We start from the raw sequence: 20,310 nt of genomic DNA, 5'->3' as shown, positions 1-20,310 counted from the left end.
TTGTATCAGGTAGCGGATAGTTTGTAGCTTGTAGCGTTTTGTTAAATGCTACATGAAGTAGCTTTTGGATTTGAAGCGTTTTGATTAAACTAAACGCTAGAAGCTTGTAGTGTCAAACGAGGTCTTTTGTTTTAAACGGAGCGTTTTGTCAAACGCTAGAAGCTAGAAAGCTCCCAAACGCTCTAAAACGCTCCGTGCCGAACACGCCCTATGTCAATATAAACACAATGACAATGCTTAATAGTCTCAACCTACAAATCTCCGACAGCCTATTGAACTTTTAGATAAATACAACAACAAATTTCTTCAACTTCTCTAAAAAACATTACATAAAACGGATATACATCTCTAAAAAAAGACTGTAACTCAAGCCAAAAAAACACATAATAAAATCCATATACATTATGTTTTTAAAAGATAAAAGGGACTTATCCATCCATTAAATAGAACCATGAATTGCAAACAGGTGAAGGTATTCGGCCCCCTTTCAATCCATTTAATATCCCCTCCCACTATTTGATTTGATGTTTATATATATATATATATATATATATATATATATATATATATATACTAGTGAAGTTTTTAGGCCGTGCTAATCACGGCCCACAAAGGTCTTTGTAGGAAATTAGAAAAAAAAAACGGAAGTTTAGTGTTATAATAGACAATTAAATAAAAGTACATTGCTATTTCTCTTATTTACCGCTGATCGAAACAACCTTATTTCTTCACTTGCATTGCTTTGAGTTTTTTCTATCCTTTAACAATGACCATCATCAAGAGTCTGGAGAAACATATCACAAACATAAAAGAAATGTTATGACCAACTCTTTTTGTTAATTTCGTATATTGTCATTTCAAGTGCATGAATGGTAGAAGTACGCAATCTCCTGTAACATCCGGATTTTCAGGGTTATTATTGTGTAGGTTAATCTTTTGATTAAAAGAGAGACTCGACGAGTTGAGGATCCAACTCGCCGAGTCGAGTCGGGTTTCTCATGCGGATTTAATGAGTGGACTCGACGAGTCAAAGGAGGGACTCGCCGAGTAGGTGCTGGGCAGAGAAACCCTAATTTCTCGGGTTTGGGACCTATTTAAAGGTCCTTATGGCCTTCATTTGCGGCTACTACACCCTGAGAAAACATAGAGAGCAGAGAGGAAGCTTGTAGTGCAAGAGGAGGGCTAATTCATCATCCTTTGGAGTGTCTTAGCAAAGGGAAGGAAGGATTTTGAGTTGGGCTGTCTTGTGGGACTCAAATCTTCCATCATTTCATTCAGAGCTGCTGTGAGAGGTAAGGATTCATGTCCATCTTCGTTTGTTTAGTAGATTTCATGAATCTAGGGTTTCTTCATGCTTTATTTAGCTTGAATCTAGAGTATGAGAGGTCCCATGGTGAAATTATTCCTAGATCTGGACCTTAAGAGGTCCAGAGAGTCCCTTCCATTCTGCTTTATGCCTTTTCCTTGGAGTTATGAGCTAGGGTTGTCATGATATGAAGGATTTCACCAAAATAAGCATAGAGAGCCTTGCAGGTGTACCAAAATTCGACCTTTAGGTGGTTATTGGTCATAGGGAAGTCAAATCTATGGATTAGAGGAACGGATCTGACCTCAAAAGGTCAGATGAGTGTTGTCATGGGAGCAACTCGCCGAGTCCATAGGTAGACTCGACGAGTTGAGTCGGGGTTGCCCCGCGATTCGTTGCTGAGTAACTCGACGAGTAGATAGGGAACTCGTCGTTCCTGAGAGGTTCAAAAGGGATTCAGAGAACCAGCATGGACTCGCCGAGTCACTCGTGTGCACTCGACGAGTCTGGTCAAAGTTTGACCATTGACTAGAGTTGACTTCGTTGACTTTTAGGGTTCGGTCAACGATTGGTCTTATGAGCCATTAGAGGGGTAGAATGGTCTTTTACCCTTCTTAGAGGACTTATACAGGAGGATTAGCCTAGCCTTTAGAAGTTGTATTAATTATAGAAATTATTTATGTGATTAGGCGGAGGCTAGCACGGTATTTCAGAGTACGAGGTTTACGGAGTATCCGAGGTGAGTCTTCTCAATATTCTTTACCTAGAGTGGTAAATAGAGTTATATGACAGAGTATATTGTATGTTATTTATGTGATTGTGATGCACTGCATTATTTCTATGTGATTTATGCTGTGTATGTTCCAGAGTTTACAGAGTTAGAACCAGAAGGTTCACAGAGTTAGGACCAGAGGGTCCACAGAGTTAGGACCAGAGGGTCCATAGAGTTATAGCCTCGAGTGGCTAATATGTGTTATATGTGGTATTTTGGGGAACTCACTAAGTTTCGTGCCTACCGTGTTATGTGTTATATGTTATATGTTTCAGGTTTCTCTCAGGATCACGGAACGACACTGGCTCGATTGTACACACCAGAGGAAGAGTTATGTTTTGAGGATCCTAGGTTATTATTTAATTGAATATGGAGTTTTGCTTTGTAACATAAACGAAATGAGATTTTTATGAAAAGTGTTTAAGAATTAAGCGATTTTAAATGAAAATTCTAGTTTTGAAAAAAAAATTACGGTGTTACAAGTTGGTATCAGAGCCTTGGTTTGAGGGATTCGAATGCACCTTCGGGTAAATCTAGACTCAAACTGAGGATTGAGGAAAAAATTTCAAAGAAACGATTTTTCTAAAGAAGAATAAGAGTTTCAAAGAGAAAACGAGAAAGAGCAGTGTGCACAATCAGCCAGAGCCCGAACGGTGATTTCCCAAAATACCCTTACTTTGTATTATGAGATATTTATGAGATATGTTATGAGATATTATGCATGTTAGAGACAGGCTAGGTATATCATATTTTAGGACTAGAGTGGCCTGATTTGTGATGCCTTAGCCTAGGAGTTATCGTTATATATGTGGTGTGCTTTCGAGTATGGGCTGAATGAGAGTATTCAGCAGGAATCCTTTTAGGGGATTCGAGTAGAGGAGTAATCTAGAAGAGGTATCTACATGATCATTGGAGGAGCATGCCGAGAGGGTAGCCAGATGCCATGTGGGGCAAAGTTGTTAGAGTTCGGTGATATCCTTCGAGTATGAGGAAGGCGAGTGGATAATGACCTAAGGAGGTTTTACGTGCTGAAGGAGATGCTTTGATGCCCGAATGTTGTTTGATTCGTGCTTTGTGGAACTCTCGAGGATGGGAGTCAGCTACTAAGTGAATATGACAATATTCAGGAGGTAGATGGCTGACATCATTAGGAGTTCTTCAACAGCTAATGGCGGAGAAGTGGGAGAACCAAGGAAGAGCCTAGGGAGTAACCTTAGCCAGATGAGTACGCTGGCAGAGTAGAGCATTTCGCTGAGGAGCGAGCACGCGTGACAGAATTGGTGAACGAGAAGGTTGAGCAACTACTTAGGAGCTTTGGGATGGTCTGTGTGGAAAGTATAGGTAGATCTGGCAGGTAGTATGGGCTCGTACTACTGAAAGCAGAGGACCCATACTTAATACAGGGAGTATTCTGAAGGTTCTAAGTAGCAGGTTGAGGAGTGATGTTATGGTTCGAGTACCATACATCGTAGCAGATGGAGGAGTGATGTCATGGTTCGAGTACCATGCATCGTATCAGGTTAAGGAGTGATGTTATTGTTCGAGTACCATACATCATAGCAGATGGAGGAGTGATGTCATGGTTCGAGTACCATGCATCGTAGCAGATTGAGGAGTGATGTTATGGTTCGAGTACCATACATCGTAGCAGATGGAGGAATGATGTCATGGTTCGAGTACCATGCGTCGTAGCAGATTGAGGAGTGATGTTATGGTTCGAGTACCATGATTTGTAGCAGATCGAGAGGTGACATCATGGTTCGAGTACCATGATTTGTAGCGGGTTAATAAGAGATAACATGGTTCGGGTACCATGATTCATAGCAGATCGAGAGGTGGCCACATGGTTCGAGTACCATGACCCGTGGCAGTTAGTGTTATTGATTCTACCAGTTATTCTGTGGTGACTAGGTAGACCGAGATCAGATGTGAAAAAGTATGGGGCCAGAGGGCCATGATGAACAAGTTTTAGTGGAGCATCCATTAAAAGGGAAATCGAGTTAGCTCCGAGGAATTGTTGGTGAGATGCCAATTAGAGTTGCAAGACTCAGGAATGAGTAGAGATGGCGGTTATGGAGGATTGTGGCATGAGTTGAGCAATCAGCCGATGGTGGAGATGTCATTTTCTGTGACCTGAGTGGTGTTATTTCTGTTCCTGTGGGAAACAGGAGAGGTATTAAGATTTTCGGTTAACAAGGATGGGGGTGAGCCCTGTGGGGTGGCTTTGGTTACAATCTTTCATCAGAGTATTTGGGCAGTATGTCTGCCAAGAGGTAATGTTAGAGCCTGAGCAGGTTATCAGCGGAGACTGAGATGGTTAAGGACAAGGATACACCCTATCTGAGCATAGTAGGGCATGTATTAGCTGCAGCGGCAGATGATCAAGAAGAGGATATTGGGGCGGTGGCTCTTATTGTCTATGATGAGTATCGAGTGTGGTAACAATGAATCCATTCTTATTACAACCCACGTGACGGAACATTGCTTGAAGAGTCGAGGATGAGGAATATGTAGTTCGTTATTTTCATACTGAGAGTCAGGGTTACGAATGGACAGTTGAGATGTCCGGTAGTGGGATGGTACGAGATTCTGAATGACTAGAGGTAGTCATGATGAGAAGTTTTTGAGGATTTCATCGGAGATTCGGAGAATTTGGAATTGCTTGACCTCCATCAGGAAGATCATTGAGCATTGCGTATCACCTTCCAAGAGTAGGTGTGATGTTATTGGTAAAAACAATCTGTGGATTAGATTGTTGGCGAACCAATTAGTGATGGATCAAACCCTGAGTGGGGGAGAACCGAGTACTTTTGAGGAGATCAAAGAATTGTTCAAGAGCGATTAGAGAACTGGATAGAGAGGCCCGCAGTGTGAATTCCTGAGACCATAGTTATTGGTGGTCAAGGAGAGGTGCAGAGCGAGATAGTGCATGTGCTACGTGTTTGAGAAAGGATGAGTGTCTCCACGGCAAGTGGCCGTTGGTCGGAGACCTTGTGGTGGTTAGGAATCCTTCAAGGTTAAAATGGTGAAATCGAGGTGGTTGGATTGTGAGGTTAGTTCAGCGGTTGAGAATTTCTGGTTCAGAGTATGGGCTATTATATGCAGTATGGGAAGGAAAGAAGTTGATTGGGCGACCAACCTCAGGGTCGGTCAGTGTATTCTTGCATGTGTTTTGAGCAATAAAGGAGGGAGTTTCGGATGGTTGTCATCATATTCCAAGTCATTGTCAATTCATCAGTGTTTCGATTGAGAGTTGGGATACTCCGAAGTTGCGCGTTGTGTGAAATGAAGGATAGTTATGATATCCTAAGGGAATGCATGGAGGTATCCGTGTATGATGTCGTAAGTATGGGATTGGTGGTTGAAGCAGGACATTGTGATGTTCTGTGATGGTGTTCCTTGGTATCCGAGTATGATGTCCTGAATTCCGAATTATATTAGAGTCGTGAGTGTGAGGCGTCAAGTGGTGAATTAAGTATTTACGGTTCCAGTGGGAGCCCTTCGGGTATTGACATCAAGAGGGATTATTCAAGAATATGGATTTCAGCAGGGAAGGATGTTATGTTATGGCAGTTGCCGTCAGAATCTATGATGCTACGGGGGAGCCGTAGTACTCTCTAGTCAAAGATAGGGTGTTGTGATGCTATGGGGAGCCGTAGTACTCACTAGTCAGAGAGAGGGTGTTGTGATGCTACGGGGAGCCGTAGTACTCACTAGTCAGAGAGAGGGTGTTGTGATGCTACGGGGAGCCATAGTACTCAATAGTCAGAGAGAGGGTGTTGTGATGCTACGGGGGAGTCGTAGTACTCACTAGTCAACGAGAGGGTGTTGTGATGCTACGGGGAGCCGTATTACTCATTAGTCAGAGAGAGGGTGATGTGATGTTACGGAGAGCCATAGTACTCACTAGGCAGAGAAAGGGTGTTGTGATGCTACGGGGAGCCGTAGTACTCACTAGTCAGAGAGAGGGTGTGGTGATGCTACGGGGAGACGTAGTACTCGCTAGTTAACACGAGATTCTTATGATGAAGTACTCTTTGATCAGAGCATGACGCAGAAGAGTTTTAGGCTTGGGTAGCCCTAATTTATGAGTTTTGGGAGACTGGTGGTCGGATCAGGGGCGTGACAGGGGTCTCCTTAACGATCAGGAGTCGTTATATCCTGAGTTAAGGTATGGTTATCGCAATCAGAAGGAATTTGGGAAGTGATGTACGCATGGGTTGTGGGTCATGAATCATGAGTTGAGTGGTTCGTTGGAACGAGTGGTTCCAACTCTAGGTAGGACCAGACTCTCGAGTTGAGTTTGGCTCTAGTGGTGCATTGAGTAGGCGAGATGAGATTCTGGATTCTGAGGTGGGTTCCAAGATGAGGGGTATTGTTCGTCATCTGATGTCTTAGGCCTGTATAGGTCAGTGCTCGGGTGCGGGAGATACCACGAGATGCGCGGAGATATGTTCAGTAGACATCAGAGGTCGGGGCTAAGTCGATCTTCAGTTGGATTTTAGTTTTCGTTTGAGAATTTTTTGACTTGTGTGTCACAGGGCCGAGATAGTTTATGCGAATAGGAAGTCAGTGAGACATTTTGGATCATGTTATGGGTAACCATGGAGGTTCAACTATGGGGTTGAGGTCAGACCTCGTGTGGTGTTAAAAGAGATATGGAATTTGGAGCTGAGGCTTATGAATGTGATGTTTGAGGACACTTCTGAGCAAGCATGGTTATGCTTTTGTGTATAAGGGCAGAGTGTTGGGTATTCTTTGTTCGGATGGTTTCTGATAGCAGTCTAGTAGATGTGCCCCGGTGGATTGTGAACCCTTTATTTCGTGGGGCGTGATTCGTATGATTTAGCATGATCGGATTGGAGGAGAGATAGTCGGTTATTGGATGTGGTCTTATGAGAATCAAAGAGCCAGTGAGGAAACTGGGTTGATATTCGAGGAGCAAATATCATGGTGATCGCTCAAGTAGGCGGTCTGGCGGCGGGTCTGGCCACTAGAGTTTCTGGTTATTGGGAAGGAGTATTTTAGCGGTGAAAGAGTTGGTTTAAACTCTGGTTTTGGAGGTTCTATGTGGGTTCAGGTGTCCATAGAGAAAGATATCAGTGTGGTATGAAGATCATTTTGGTAGTGCCTTACGGGTTAATGATTTAATCTATGTGTGGTTAAGGAATGATTTCGAGGGCGAAATCTAATTCAAGTGGGGGAGAGTTGTAACATCTGGATTTTCAGGGTTATTATTGTGTAGGTTAATCTTTTGATTAAAAGAGACTCGACGAGTCGAGTGGGGTTTCTCATGCGGATTTAATGAGTGGACTCAACGAGTCAGAGGAGGGACTCACTAAGTAGGTGTTGGGCAGAGAAACCCTAATTTCTCGGGTTTGGGACCTATTTAAAGGTCCTTATGGCCTTCATTTTCGGCTACTACACCCTGAGAAAACATAGAGAGCAGTGAGGAAGCTTGTAGTGCAAGAGGAGGGCTAATTCATCATCCTTTGGAGTATCTTAGCAAAGGGAAGGAAGGATTTCGAGTTGGGCTGTCTTGTGGGACTCAAATCTTCCATCATTTCGTTCAGAGCTGCTGTGAGAGGTAAGGATTCATGTCCATCTTCGTTTGTTTAGTAGATTTCATGAATCTAGGGTTTCTTCATGCTTTATTTAGCTTGAATCTAGAGTATGAGAGGTCCGATGGTGAAATGATTCCTAGATCTGGACCTTAAGAGGTCCAAAGAGTCCCTTCCATTCTGGTTTATGCCTTTTCCTTGGAGTTATGAGCTAGGGTTGTCATGATATGAAGGATTTCACCAAAATAAGCATAGAGAGCCTTGCAGGTGTACCAAGATTCGACCTTTACGTGGTTATTGGTCATAGGGAAGTCAGATCTATGGATTAGAGGAATGGATCTGACCTCAAAAGGTCAGATGAGTGTTTTCATGGGAGCAACTCGCCGAGTCCATAGGTAGACTCGACGAGTCGAGTCGAGGTCGCCCCACGATTCGTTGCTGAGTAACTCAACGAGTAGATAGGGAACTCGTCGTGCCTGAGAGGTTCAAAAGGGATTCAGAGAACCAGCGTGGACTCGCCGAGTCACTCGTGTGCACTCGACGAGTCTGGTCAAAGTTTGACCATTGACTAGAGTTGACTTCGTTGACTTTTAGGGTTCGGTCAATGATTGGTTTTATGAGCCATTAGAGGGGTAGAATGGTCTTTTACCCTTCTTAGAGGACTTATAGAGGAGGATTAGCCTAGCCTTTAGAAGTTGTATTAATTAGAGAAATTATTTATGTGATTAGGCGGAGGCTAGCGTAGTATTTCAGAGTACGAGGTTTACCGAGTATCCGAGGTGAGTCTTCTCACTATACTTTACCTAGAGTGGTAGATAGAGTTATATGACAGAGTATCTTGTATGCTATTTATGTGATTGTGATGCACTGCATTATTTCTATGTGATTTATGTTGTGTATGTTCAAGAATTTTCAGAGTTAGAACCGGAAGGTTCACAGAGTTAGGACCAGAGGGTCCACAGAGTTATAACCTCGAGTGGCTAATATGTGTTATATGTGGTATTTTGGGGAACTCACTAAGCTTCGTGCTTACCGTGTTATGTGTTATATGTTTCAGGTTTCTCTCAGGATCACGGAACGACACCGACTCGATTGTACACACCAGAGGAAGAGTTATGTTTTGAGGATCCTGGGTTATTATTTAATTGAATATGGAGTTTTTCTTTGTAACATAAACGAAATGAGATTTTTACGAAAAGTGTTTAAGAATTATGCGATTTTAAATGAAAATTCTAGTTTTGAAAAATTACGGTGTTACATCTCCAAAACCCAAATCACAAACAATTTCAAACCCCAATTATCAAATCTGTTGAATAAAAAGAAAATCAATAAAATATAGACGATAACTGGAGGGCATGAATAGACATTGGGACCTTACTAACCTTCAAGTTCTTGAAAACAATTTTAGGGCAGTGGTTCTACAAATTATGTGTAACCGGTGATGATGATAGAGTAACAGGGGAGAAAGGAAGAGGGAAACACAGATGATTCGAACAACACATGAAATCAAAGAGATGTCTCTGTATCTATATTACTTGTGTGTAGGGATAAGAAGATAGGGGTACGAACTTCCACTCGTTGGCCATGCAGAGGAAGTTGAACGAGTAAAAAAATCTATGAAAAAAGAAAATGGAAATGAAAATACGTGAAGTAACCAAGCCATGACGAGAGACTAATCTGGTACCACAAATTTCTTTACTGAAAAAAAAAACGAAAATCATCAAAACCAGGTTTACATAGGAAGTATGTTGGATTAAGCGATGAGAAAAGGAAATTCATCAGTCATGACCTTTTACCAAAACCCTTGTTCCATTGTTTTTGTTTTGAAGATTTCAGAAAAATAGAAAAACCAACCTTGGAAATGGTGGTTCCTTCTGTTTGTTAAACCCTATATTTGGAAGTCAGACAATCGCCGGCCACTGTTACTCACATCATTAACACTTTCAATTGCATCTTTATCGTTCCTAGCATGTACTGAACTTCAAGACATCAACATTCTCAGATATCGGTATAGTGGGTCTTATTAGATGCAAGGTTCATTAATGGATATCCTTGCCGAATGACAGTAGGGATGTCACTGGGAGAGAGAGAGAGAGAGAGAGAGAGAGAGAGAGAGAGTGAGTGAGAGAGAGAGGTAAAATGAGAAGTCAATGTATCAAAATGAGAAGTGGTGGTATCGACCATTAGGGATAAGGGATGGCAAGAGGTGGTATGTTATTGTTTACGGGTGTCTAAAACTTGTCTATAAAGAATTGGTGAAGAGGCAGTGGCGGAGACGGTGGAGGACAGTCGGCAATGGAGAGAATAAGAAGCAGACAAGTGTCCGAAGCTATGATGGAATAAAGAAGAAAGGATTTCTCTCCACGCCATCGATCAAAGAAGGGAAATCAGCTAAAGTTCAAAGAAAATCAACCAAAAATCAACAAAAATAGTTGCTAAATTCTCAATCTTCCACTATATCCACTCATGTTAATTCTTAAGCCATGTGGCTTATTTAATCACAAAAAAAATGTAGTTGCTATTTTTTTGGCCTTTTTCCATTTAACCCAAAAACAAAATAGGATTGTACAATGTGTATGGATAATGTACTTTGTTTGATCTACATATCACGATGGGGTTAAAGGGTAGAAAAGGCAACATAATTAACCTCATATGGCTAACTTTTCTTTTTATAAAATCAAGTCAGAGCAAATGTCAAAACTCTCAAGAATCAACTTCGGCTCATCCATGACTTCAGGTCATCAATCATATATCATGTATGTAAATCTGTATGAAAACATGTAATCATTCTCAGGTAACAAATAACTTAAAGGTCAAAGTTGAGGTGAAAATCAAAGTCAAAGGCAAAATTACTTGACCCTGCTCATTTTAGACTAATTTCAACATGCAAAATGACCTAGATGTCCATCCCCACAACTCTATAGCGGCTAGTTTTAAGCATATTCGTAATTCTATTTTTTTAAATAATCCCATATTCAAGTATTGTTGTAATGTTTGTTACTCATTTCAAATTTAAATTTCAAAACAGAAAGATGTTTACCTGCATATCAGTTAGTCATGAGAATGTTGACTAACTCCAATATGTAAATATTAAAGGAATAAATAGTTCACATCTGTAGGATGTAACACAAGGGGAGAAAAAGTACATTAGGCAACAAGAGAATAACCTTATAACCATAAAAAAAACAAGTTACAAGATTATGCATATGTTGGTACCTGAGATGAAGAGGAAATCTTAAGGTGGAGAGGGATCAAAGAATTCCACTTTCTGCTTTGCCTTGTCATATACTACCACCTGAATTGAATGACAATTAGTGGGAATGAGTAATTACATTACAGTACCACAAAACAACTTGTCATGAAAATTAAGCTCAACATGCACAATAATTCCCTTGCTTTGATTACTAAGAGTGGCGGAAAGTGTGAAAATAAGACCAATTTGCCCATCTAACCTAACAAACAAATAATTGCAAACACATACAGAACAATGAAATAAGTGAATGAGCTGCAGATGAAATTGCCTTGTCATGTGATTTTTTTATATAGCACAAGGTCTTGCACAATAGCTTTTCAATTGATTGTTTTGCCATCACTTTCAAATAAGTTGCTTGCTATTCTCTTCTTGATTTTGTTATCTAGTTGATTTCTATTAAAGTTTTGGATTCTCATTACCAGGAAAGGCGCATATGAAACCTCCTCTACCCTCTGACATCTTCTAGTTCCATGTTAGGATCATGACCAATCTATAATTTATTCGCCAGACATTTGCTGCACATCACAGATCAATAATGCCCAACATTAACATAACAAAAAATAGAAGAATGAAAACCCAAAATTTAGAAAACATGCAAGAACAGATGTAACATACCTTCCTTCAAGAAAACTTAAGGTGGAGAAATCTCAAAGTTAGAACCCAAAAAAAAACCTTAATGTAAACATGAACCGGGAGTTGAATAGATGCGGATCATACAACTTATAGGTTTGGAGCATTGCAAAGAGTCATGGAAGAAGAAAATGCGTCAGGGAAGAAGAAAAGACGTTAGGGAAGAAGAAAATACCGGGTGGGCAGGATGTCGTGACATGGAGTTTCTTGTGGAAACTTGAATCACCGTCAAAATTAACCGTCGTGATGTTGTGATCTTTCTGGTGCTAATCCGTCGAAAGAGAAAGAGACGCAGAGAGGCACATCCAACGCATCGATAGTGAGGGAGAGTGAAATGGGAAAACATGAAAGCAATGGAATGGAGAAACGAGGTGTGTATTAGAATATAAGGAAACGGTGGGTGTACACATGATGAAACAACTGGAAAAGCTAAGTTTACATGTGTCGTCTTCAAACAGAGGTTAGGGCATCAATGTGAAACAATAGGTATGCTTCTTATCTGCAAAGAAATCAATTACAGAGGAGTGGTGGCGAAATAGGCAAAATCAATGGGTAGGGTGTGTTTCCGTCGGTATATTGGGTTGTTGGGTAGATAGAGGTGATGGAGGTAGTAGTGTATTGGGAAAGCATGGAAGCGTGGAAGTGAAGACTTTATGACTTTTCAAACGGTGGCACATTGGCCGATTTAGTGGAATCATGAGTAATGTTCCAAGCGACCGAAACGAGGCCCATATACCCATCTATTAGGACTCGGACCCGACCCGACAAAAAAGCAGAACCCTATTAAAAAGCCTGTTTAAAATTAAAAAAAAAATAGTCAAAAATTCAACAAAATTCCAAAAAAAATTCCACACTTATTCCACGTTAATCCACCTTTCCCATTTTGCTTAATTTTTAAAGCATAGGGCGTACTTTTATATATATATATATATATATATATATATATATATATATATATATATATATATATATATATATATATATATATATATATATATATATATATATGGAAAAGTGAATATACCCCTAAGGGTATATAACATTAGGTACCCATTTATTTAAACTACGTAGTTTTGATAAATGATTTAATAAAAAAAACAAAAAAGCGATTTCCATATGCGTTTCTTTATTCAGTGGCAATTTCCATACGTGATTTAATTGCACTATTCTTTTTGATCGACGCCTTCCATAATACCTTAGAAATCGGAATTACAAGATAAAACGTTTTCAATTCAATTGTCATACGATCACAAAAAGGATTTCAAAGAAATCGAAATTACAAAAAAGATTTTAAAGAATTCGGAATTACAAGCTATTGTAATTCATAACAAAAAAAGTTTATGTTCACAGAAGAGTTAAAAAACGATTGCAAAGGAAAAAAATCACAGAAATCGTGATTCCCAGAAAACACGATAAAGTGTGGCTGCAACATCCAAGAAGTTTCAATTCACAGGTTAATCTCCATGTTACTTTTGTTTGGTTTTGCTATTACACTTTTCACAATTCACCAATGATTTCACTTTCAACTACTATGGACCTTTATTAGAAATTTCAGTGGTATTTGATGGAACAATTCTTGAATTGGGAAAAGTGATTATTATGATAAGTATATTAATTTTGCATATGTTAACTGTTCCGATTGTTTATCAACATCATTTTTATTTTATATGTTCTATTATTATTCATGTTGGGTTTGTTTGAAATTTATTTGAATTTATTGCTTTTATAATAATGAAAAAGTTAAGTCATCTCTAAAAAGTTACTGTCATGGCATTAATAGGGTCAAGTCCTTATTGTCTTTTACTTGTGGTTTTGTGCAGACCATGATGTTAGAAACCGAAGCAGGTGATCAAGCTATAGAACTGTATATAAATGAAAATGTTGACACAAATGATTTTGTGGAAGCAACATATGAATCTGAAGAACTTAATGATTTCGGTGTGAACATCGAATTTGATGAGGATGATGTTAATGATGAAAGGATACTGGGAAAGGTTTTTGATACACCCGATGATGCCTATACATTTTATAATGATTATTCATTTTTGCATGGCTTTGGTATACGTAGAGATGACACAATTAAAAATCCTAAAACAAATGAGCCTTTTCGGAAGATATATGTATGCAACAAAGAAGGTTTCAAACGGATGGACAAAAATGCGTCAAGTGAAAATGAGATAAAACGTCGTAGAGATGTTAGAACCGGATGTCAAGCAAAGCTTCGAATAACAAGACAGGAGGATGGAAAATGGTTGGTGGACTCGTTTAACGACACACACAATCACGACTTGACCATGACACCTACGAAAGTGATGAAGCATCGGTCTCATAGCAATTTTCACCGTTCAATAGAAGGTAAATCTCTTATGGTGCAATTTGGTCAAGCAGGGTTGAAACCTTCTCAGATTAAAAAGGCTGTTAATACTATGAAAACCTCAAATGTAGCTGATGTAACTTCAAAGCAATGTGCTGATGTCTTATCTGAGCATCGAAAACAACATAGAGGAAAGGAGTTCTATGGACTTATAAAACATTTTCAAGATAAAACATTAATTGACAGTGACCAGTATTTTGTCGTAGATTTGTCTGATGATGGGTATCCTAGAAATATCTTTTGGGCTGATGGTAGATCAAGAGATGCCTATACAAAGTTTAGAGATGTTATTGTGTTTGATGTCACTTATATGACTAACAAATTCAAGATGCCTTTTGCTCCCTTTACTGGGGTGAATCATCATGGACAGTCTATACTTTTTGGTGGAGCATTGCTTGAAAATGAAAAGGAAGAGACATTTGAATGGTTATTTGAACATTTCCTAAAATGTATGTTTGACAAGTATCTGAATGCGATTATTACCGATCAAGACAAAGCTATGGGAAATGCAATAAAAAAAGTGTTTCCAGAGACCCGACATCGCTTTTGTTCATGGCATATCAGGAAGCATGAAACTGAGCACCTTCGATCGTATGTTTCACGTTATAGTGATTTTCAAGAGACGCACAGACAATGGGTAAATAGTGACACCATTGAACAATTTGAAGCAACATGGGAAGATATGTGTATTAAGTATGAATTGGAAAACAATTGTTGGCTTAGTGACATGTATAACCAACGTATACATTGGGCTAAACCTTTCTTGAAGGATATTTTCTTTGCTGGTATGACTACAACCGGACGAAGTGAGAGTATCAATTCATTTTTTGATGGATTTGTTAACTCGAGGACCATGTTGAATGAATTCGTTCTACAATACGACAAAGCAGTTGAGTCACGAAGGGCCGCCGAAGAAGATGAAGACTTCAAGACTATGAACTCGAGGCCGGTTCTTTCTTCAGTGCATCCAATCGAAGCAAAAGCAGGTCAATTTTATACTAGAAAGATGTTCGATACTTTCAAAAAAGAATGGACCGAAGCTATTATCAATTTGACTCACGAGACTATAACAAAAACTACAGAAGAAAGCATATATAGAGTTGGGCGATTAGATGTTAATAAAAAATATTGGCGTATTGTTACATTTCGTTCTTTAAATCAAGTCATCGTCACATGTTCGTGTTCAATGTATGAGACAAACGGGATTTTATGCAAGCATAGCTTATATGTGATGAAGAAGAAGCATGTTCAAGAACTGCCGAGTCACTATATTTTACCGCGATGGACCCTTGATGCTAGGTACAAACTTGGTAGTGCTAGTATCGGACTCGGAGAAATAAATACTGAAAATGGAGTTAGTGCCTACACATTATTTTGTGTCCGTTCAAATTTTACTAAACTTATTGAACAAGCAAGGGACTCCCCTTTGGAGATACAAAAACTTAATACGATATTGATAAGACTTTTAGATGATCAAGCAAATCAAAAGAAATCTATGTCTTTGGAAAATGCGTCTCAAAGTTCTTGTATGGGAGTCTCGCAAGTAGATATGATGCCACAGTTATCTGTCCGTGATCCTCTTGGTCCAACTACTACAAAAGGACGTCCTAAACTTGCTAGTAGAATGAAGTCTTCTTTAGAAGCTCCCAAAAAACGAACATGCTCTTACTGTCAAGGATTGGGTCATTATGCCACTAGTTGTTCAAAAAGAAAGGTAATTACAATAATAATTTAATTATCATGGTTGAGAACTATAATAATTATATTAACAATTTTTTTATTTTTTTTCATGTATTAGGCGGATGCATTGCAAGAGACATAATGATGAGATGTGTTGTTTCTGAGAGCAAAAGAAAAATTAGATGTTTCATGACATTTTTTCTTGGTTAACTGCACCTTTTTGATGTTTTAGACTCATACGATGTATGAATAATCCAGATTTTATTGATGCTCCTTAACAATTTTTAATGTTTTCGAATGAAATTATGAGGGTATTTTGTGAAAAACGAAATTATGAGGGTATTTTGTGAAAAAAACTGAAGTATAATGGTATTTTGTGAAAAAACAAAATTATGAGGGTATTTTGTGAAAAAAACAGAAGTATAATGGTATTTTGTGAAAAAAACTGAAGTATAATGGTATTTTGTGAAAAAACAAAATTATGAGGGTATTTTGTGAAAAAAACGGAAGTATAATGGTATTTTGTGAAATAAACGGAAGTATAATGGCATTTTGTGAAAAAACAAAATTATGAGGGTATTTTGTGAAAAAAACAGAAGTGTAATGGTATTTTGTGAAAAAAACTGAAGTATAATGGTATTTTGTGAAAAAACAAAATTATGAGGGTATTTTGTGAAAAAAATGGAAGTATAATGGTATTTTGTGAAATAAACGGAAGTATAATGGTATTTTGTGAAAAAACAAAATTATGAGGGTATTTTGTGAAAAAAACAGAAGTATAATGGTATTTTGTGAAAAAAGCTGAAGTATAATGGTATTTTGTGAAAAAACAAAACTATGAGGGTATTTTGTGAAAAAAACGGAAGTATAATGGTATTTTGTGAAAAAAAAAAGTATGAGGATATTTTGGTTAGTGTTGTGTTAATCTAGGCATAAGTTTGATGGTTTTTAAAGTTGTTGGACGATTTTGCCCTTGTCCCAAAGATGGCAATCCTTAAGAACATAAGGAAAGGGAAGTTCAAATCACAAACAATACAACCAAAAGCGAAGAATCTCAATTGCTAATTTTTATTAAAAATGATAACTATAATTACATTTGTCATTTTGAAAAAAAAAAGGATAAGTACATGCTATACAACAACCACATCTATAATTCTAGAGTTTCTACGATTCTTTCAATTCTTCAAGTTTCAAAAATACTTTGTTTTTAAGAAATTCTAACCACAGACTCTATTGCAGCGACAAACAATTTATCATGAAGAGAAGGCAAAGATTCCAACAAGGCTTTGCAAATTTGACTTTGGACAAAGTTTGTTTTTGTTAAGATCCTTTGATCCCAAATATTTTGGGCTCTTAACATGTCCATTATTATGAAAAAATGATTTTCAGATCATGGAACCTGCAACAAGGGTATTTCAGTCATTAGTTAGTAAGGTTGTGTATAACTTATAAGGATAAGATTTATTACACGAAGGTATTTAAAGAAAAAAATGAAATATTACCTTTTGTAACGAGAACTCAAACAAGTATGCATGGCTTTGTTATGAATACTTCAAACTGACCTTTGCTTAAGAAACCAATGGAAACAAATAATAAGAAAGACAACCTTGTAGCCTAACCCGAGCCAATGGGGCCCATTAAAAGTACATAACTTTAATTTGGTTTTTCTTTAATTGTGAAACAATATATTTATAAAGATATTTTGATTAAAAAAAGATGTAATTAACGTTATAAAAAGATAACAGATTTTAAAAATCTACAAAGAAAAAAAAAGTTAAAAACAGGTGCACTATGTTGGAAATGCTTTTAGAGTTTTAGTAAACAGGTAGATTAATTTAATCACTTATGTCAACACATGGGAGACCACTTCCGGTAGGAAAAGTAAGAGAATCTTACAATTTAATATTAGCAAAGATCAGTAGGTGCTATAAGCAGAAATAAAACTAGTAGAATACAATTTCTTTAAGATCATATATAAGTAATATAAGTCAAACCATGTTGGCATTAACTACCTTTCATATCATAATGCCGATATCAAATTGTTTAGCCTTCTAAGATGACCTTGGTGAGATTGCTGCACCTATAGCATCCTCATCTTCCTTCTTACCTCTTTCTTTTTATACTCCTGACCTAGAATTCAACATATAAACTGATAATTTTCATTCAACATATATAGCCACAGAAAGCACCTGAATAAAAAATGAAAAAACGGTTAATGTCTTGCAGGAATGAAGTATTAGAAAGATGAAAAAGGGTTAAAGTTGCAACCTTTCTGGCGTTATGTTGACCGATGAAATTTCAACAAAACTGAACACACACGATGTGCTCCAGAAACTTTTGCCCAGTCTTTTCCTCCATTGTGTTTAAGACCACTACGAGCTGGTTTTGACAGCAATATCAACATCTTTCAAATATAGAGGAAAACATACAATTTGATTCATATAAAAATGAAAAAAAAAGTGTATGATAGGAGATGACATTTTGTCGAACACTTGGTGGGCTTCTTTTAATATAGTTGTAAATGAAAAATCATGTGAGATTCACAAATCACAACTTAACATAAAAAAATCTATTTCACATACTCTATCTCAATCATGAATCAATTCTTAATTCGAGTTTCAGATTAAATCAAAAACAGATTGGGAGAACAAATTGAAAGAAGAAATCGACCAACCATTAGGAGTCTTGAGAAAACGAATTCGTTTGATTTGAAACTTGTTCTCTACCTCTGTCGTTAGGGTGTAAGCCATGTGTGCCAGCTTTGGGGAAAATCCAACTGTTAGGAAGAATCGAAGGACTCACAAGAATCCAATGAGTTGCGGCAAACGCCCATCTTCGTAATAGGAGTGAAAGAGAGTTTAATCATGATCGATTCTGTCTTCTGAGTTCTCTCAGTTGATATCTGATAAGGTTTGAGGAGTTGGTATGCGAAAACATATGCGGAAGAAAGTAAAGCATCGTTAGCTTTAAACGACGTCAGATATTTATTGGAAATTGCCAGTGAATAAAGAAACGCATATGGAAATCGCTTTTTTGTTTTTTTTATTAAATCACTTATCAAAACTACGTATTTTAAATGAATGGGTACCTAATGTTATATACCTTTAGGGATATATTCACTTTTCCCATATATATATATATATATATATATATATATATATATATATATATATATATATATATATATATATATATATATATTGAAGTTTTTTTTTATTTTTTTAACTTATTTTATTAGAAAATATATAATATTAATTTTTAATGAACTTAAATCTTATGTTTTTATTAACAAAAAATACTAGTAAATAAAATGATTATGGCACTTATGCAAAAATAAACTTGACTTATATAGTAAAATGATATAAACATTGCAAAGCATGAATAAAATTTAACTTGATTTATAACAAAATGATATAAATTTGAAAAAACACGATAACAAAAATATTAAAAAAATTAATAAATTTCAACTATAATATAAGATTTTTATGTAGATGTAAGGTTTAAAAATAAAATATTACATGTGAAAAATGTTAATATAAGAGAAAATAAAATAAAAATAAACAATATAAAAAGAAAAAAAAAGTGGAAAGTTTTAATTTTGACAAATTTTAAAAGTAAAGGGTCCCTAATATAAATTAGAGAAGTGTATTTGCATAAAAAACAGATGCAAAAAACGCGTGAATATAAGGTAGGGGTGAGCAAAATCGAACCCGAAAATCGATAAAAACCGACAAAACAGAATCCAAAAAACCGAAACCAAAGCATAAACCGACGGTTTGAGTTTAGATTTTTTGAAAACCGAAAATTTCGGTTTGGGTTCGGTTTTTGGGTTTGGTAAAACCGATAGAAACCAAACCGAACCGATTATATATATTGTTCATAAAAATATATAATTTATATTCAAATATAAATATGTTTAGCGAAGTAATGTCAAAATGATGAGTTGGTTTAGGTGGGTAAGGCGCTTGCGTGATTTTTAAGAGGTCTCAAGTTCAAAACCTGTATCCAATATTTCACTTCTTTTATTTTCGTAGCTAGATAAACTCATCCCACATTGGCACATGATTGAAACTTAGCTACATATGCTTGTGTAGATAAGCAGAACATACATCCTCTTCAATTTTATCAAGCTATTAGGATATGAGATTGTAGAAAATCAGTTTTAGGTTTGGTTTATTTCATAAACCAAACCCGAACACCCTACTGCTTGGTTGGTTGCCATATTTCAATTTAAAAAAATAAAAAAAAAAATCCTTTAAAAACAACGATTTGGTTGTTCCACCAAACTTTAGTTGTCAATTTCATTTCTTATTTATTTATTTATTTGTTATAACTCTTTTTGCACTTTAAGCTTTATATTGTAATTAGTTTAATTTTATTTTTATTAAGAAAATAAATAAAACACACTAAAATACGTAAAATAATTTTGTCTACAAATAAAGACTAATATTGATATACATTAAAAAAAATTTTGATTTTTTTTATGTTGTCTATATAATCTTAAAAACAGTAGAAAAATTTGAATTATAATATAAAAAATGTATAATATAAAAAATTATAATAGTTAGATTTTATAATATAATAAAAATAATTATAAATAACATAAAAGTTTGGTTTAGATTGGATTCCTATTGGATATGAAAAATTGGTTTAATTTGATTATATAGATGGAAAAGAGATAAATTTTTTTTTTTAATTGACATCGTAAATAGCACTGGAATTAATATCGCCGCC

General features: G+C 36.8%; 1 protein-coding gene and 2 long non-coding RNA genes across 4 annotated transcripts; 1 reads left to right on the top strand and 2 right to left on the bottom strand.

Moving 5' to 3' along the window:
* Window positions 1-10,071: 10,071 nt before the first annotated feature.
* LOC145062273 (uncharacterized) lies at window positions 10,072-12,193 on the bottom strand. Its single transcript, XR_013687515.1, has 5 exons — window positions 11,508-12,193; window positions 11,312-11,407; window positions 10,856-10,934; window positions 10,680-10,752; window positions 10,072-10,405 (listed from the first exon to the last, which is right to left on the bottom strand). It is a non-coding gene; the product is annotated as an uncharacterized LOC145062273 (long non-coding RNA).
* A 1,152-nt stretch (window positions 12,194-13,345) lies between these two features.
* LOC145063882 (protein FAR1-RELATED SEQUENCE 5-like) lies at window positions 13,346-15,749 on the top strand. The gene has a single exon (XM_079011449.1). The coding sequence runs from the start codon at window positions 13,346-13,348 to the stop codon at window positions 15,629-15,631; it is 2,286 nt and encodes a 761-aa protein (XP_078867575.1). The 3' UTR covers window positions 15,632-15,749.
* Window positions 15,750-16,623: 874 nt separating this feature from the next.
* LOC145064972 (uncharacterized) lies at window positions 16,624-18,649 on the bottom strand. 2 transcript variants are annotated; one of them, XR_013688172.1, is made up of 5 exons: window positions 18,251-18,644; window positions 17,845-17,955; window positions 17,589-17,765; window positions 17,079-17,143; window positions 16,624-16,975 (listed from the first exon to the last, which is right to left on the bottom strand). It is a non-coding gene; the product is annotated as an uncharacterized LOC145064972 (long non-coding RNA). The 2 variants fall into 2 exon arrangements; XR_013688171.1 differs by having other exon boundaries at window positions 17,079-17,765; window positions 18,251-18,649.
* Window positions 18,650-20,310: the final 1,661 nt, after the last annotated feature.

The sequence above is a fragment of the Lactuca serriola genome, chromosome 7 (assembly GCF_051521515.1).
Source record: "Lactuca serriola cultivar US96UC23 chromosome 7, Lser_US96UC23_V15, whole genome shotgun sequence".
Taxonomy (NCBI): domain Eukaryota; kingdom Viridiplantae; phylum Streptophyta; class Magnoliopsida; order Asterales; family Asteraceae; genus Lactuca; species Lactuca serriola.
The sequence above is the reverse complement of the archived record's forward strand: the minus strand, read 5'-3'. Positions and strand labels throughout refer to the sequence as shown.

Excerpts from the sequence above, each read along its gene's own strand:
- LOC145063882 (XM_079011449.1), top strand. The coding sequence starts at position 13,346 with ATGATGTTAGAAACCGAAGCAGGTGATCAAGCTATAGAACTGTATATA.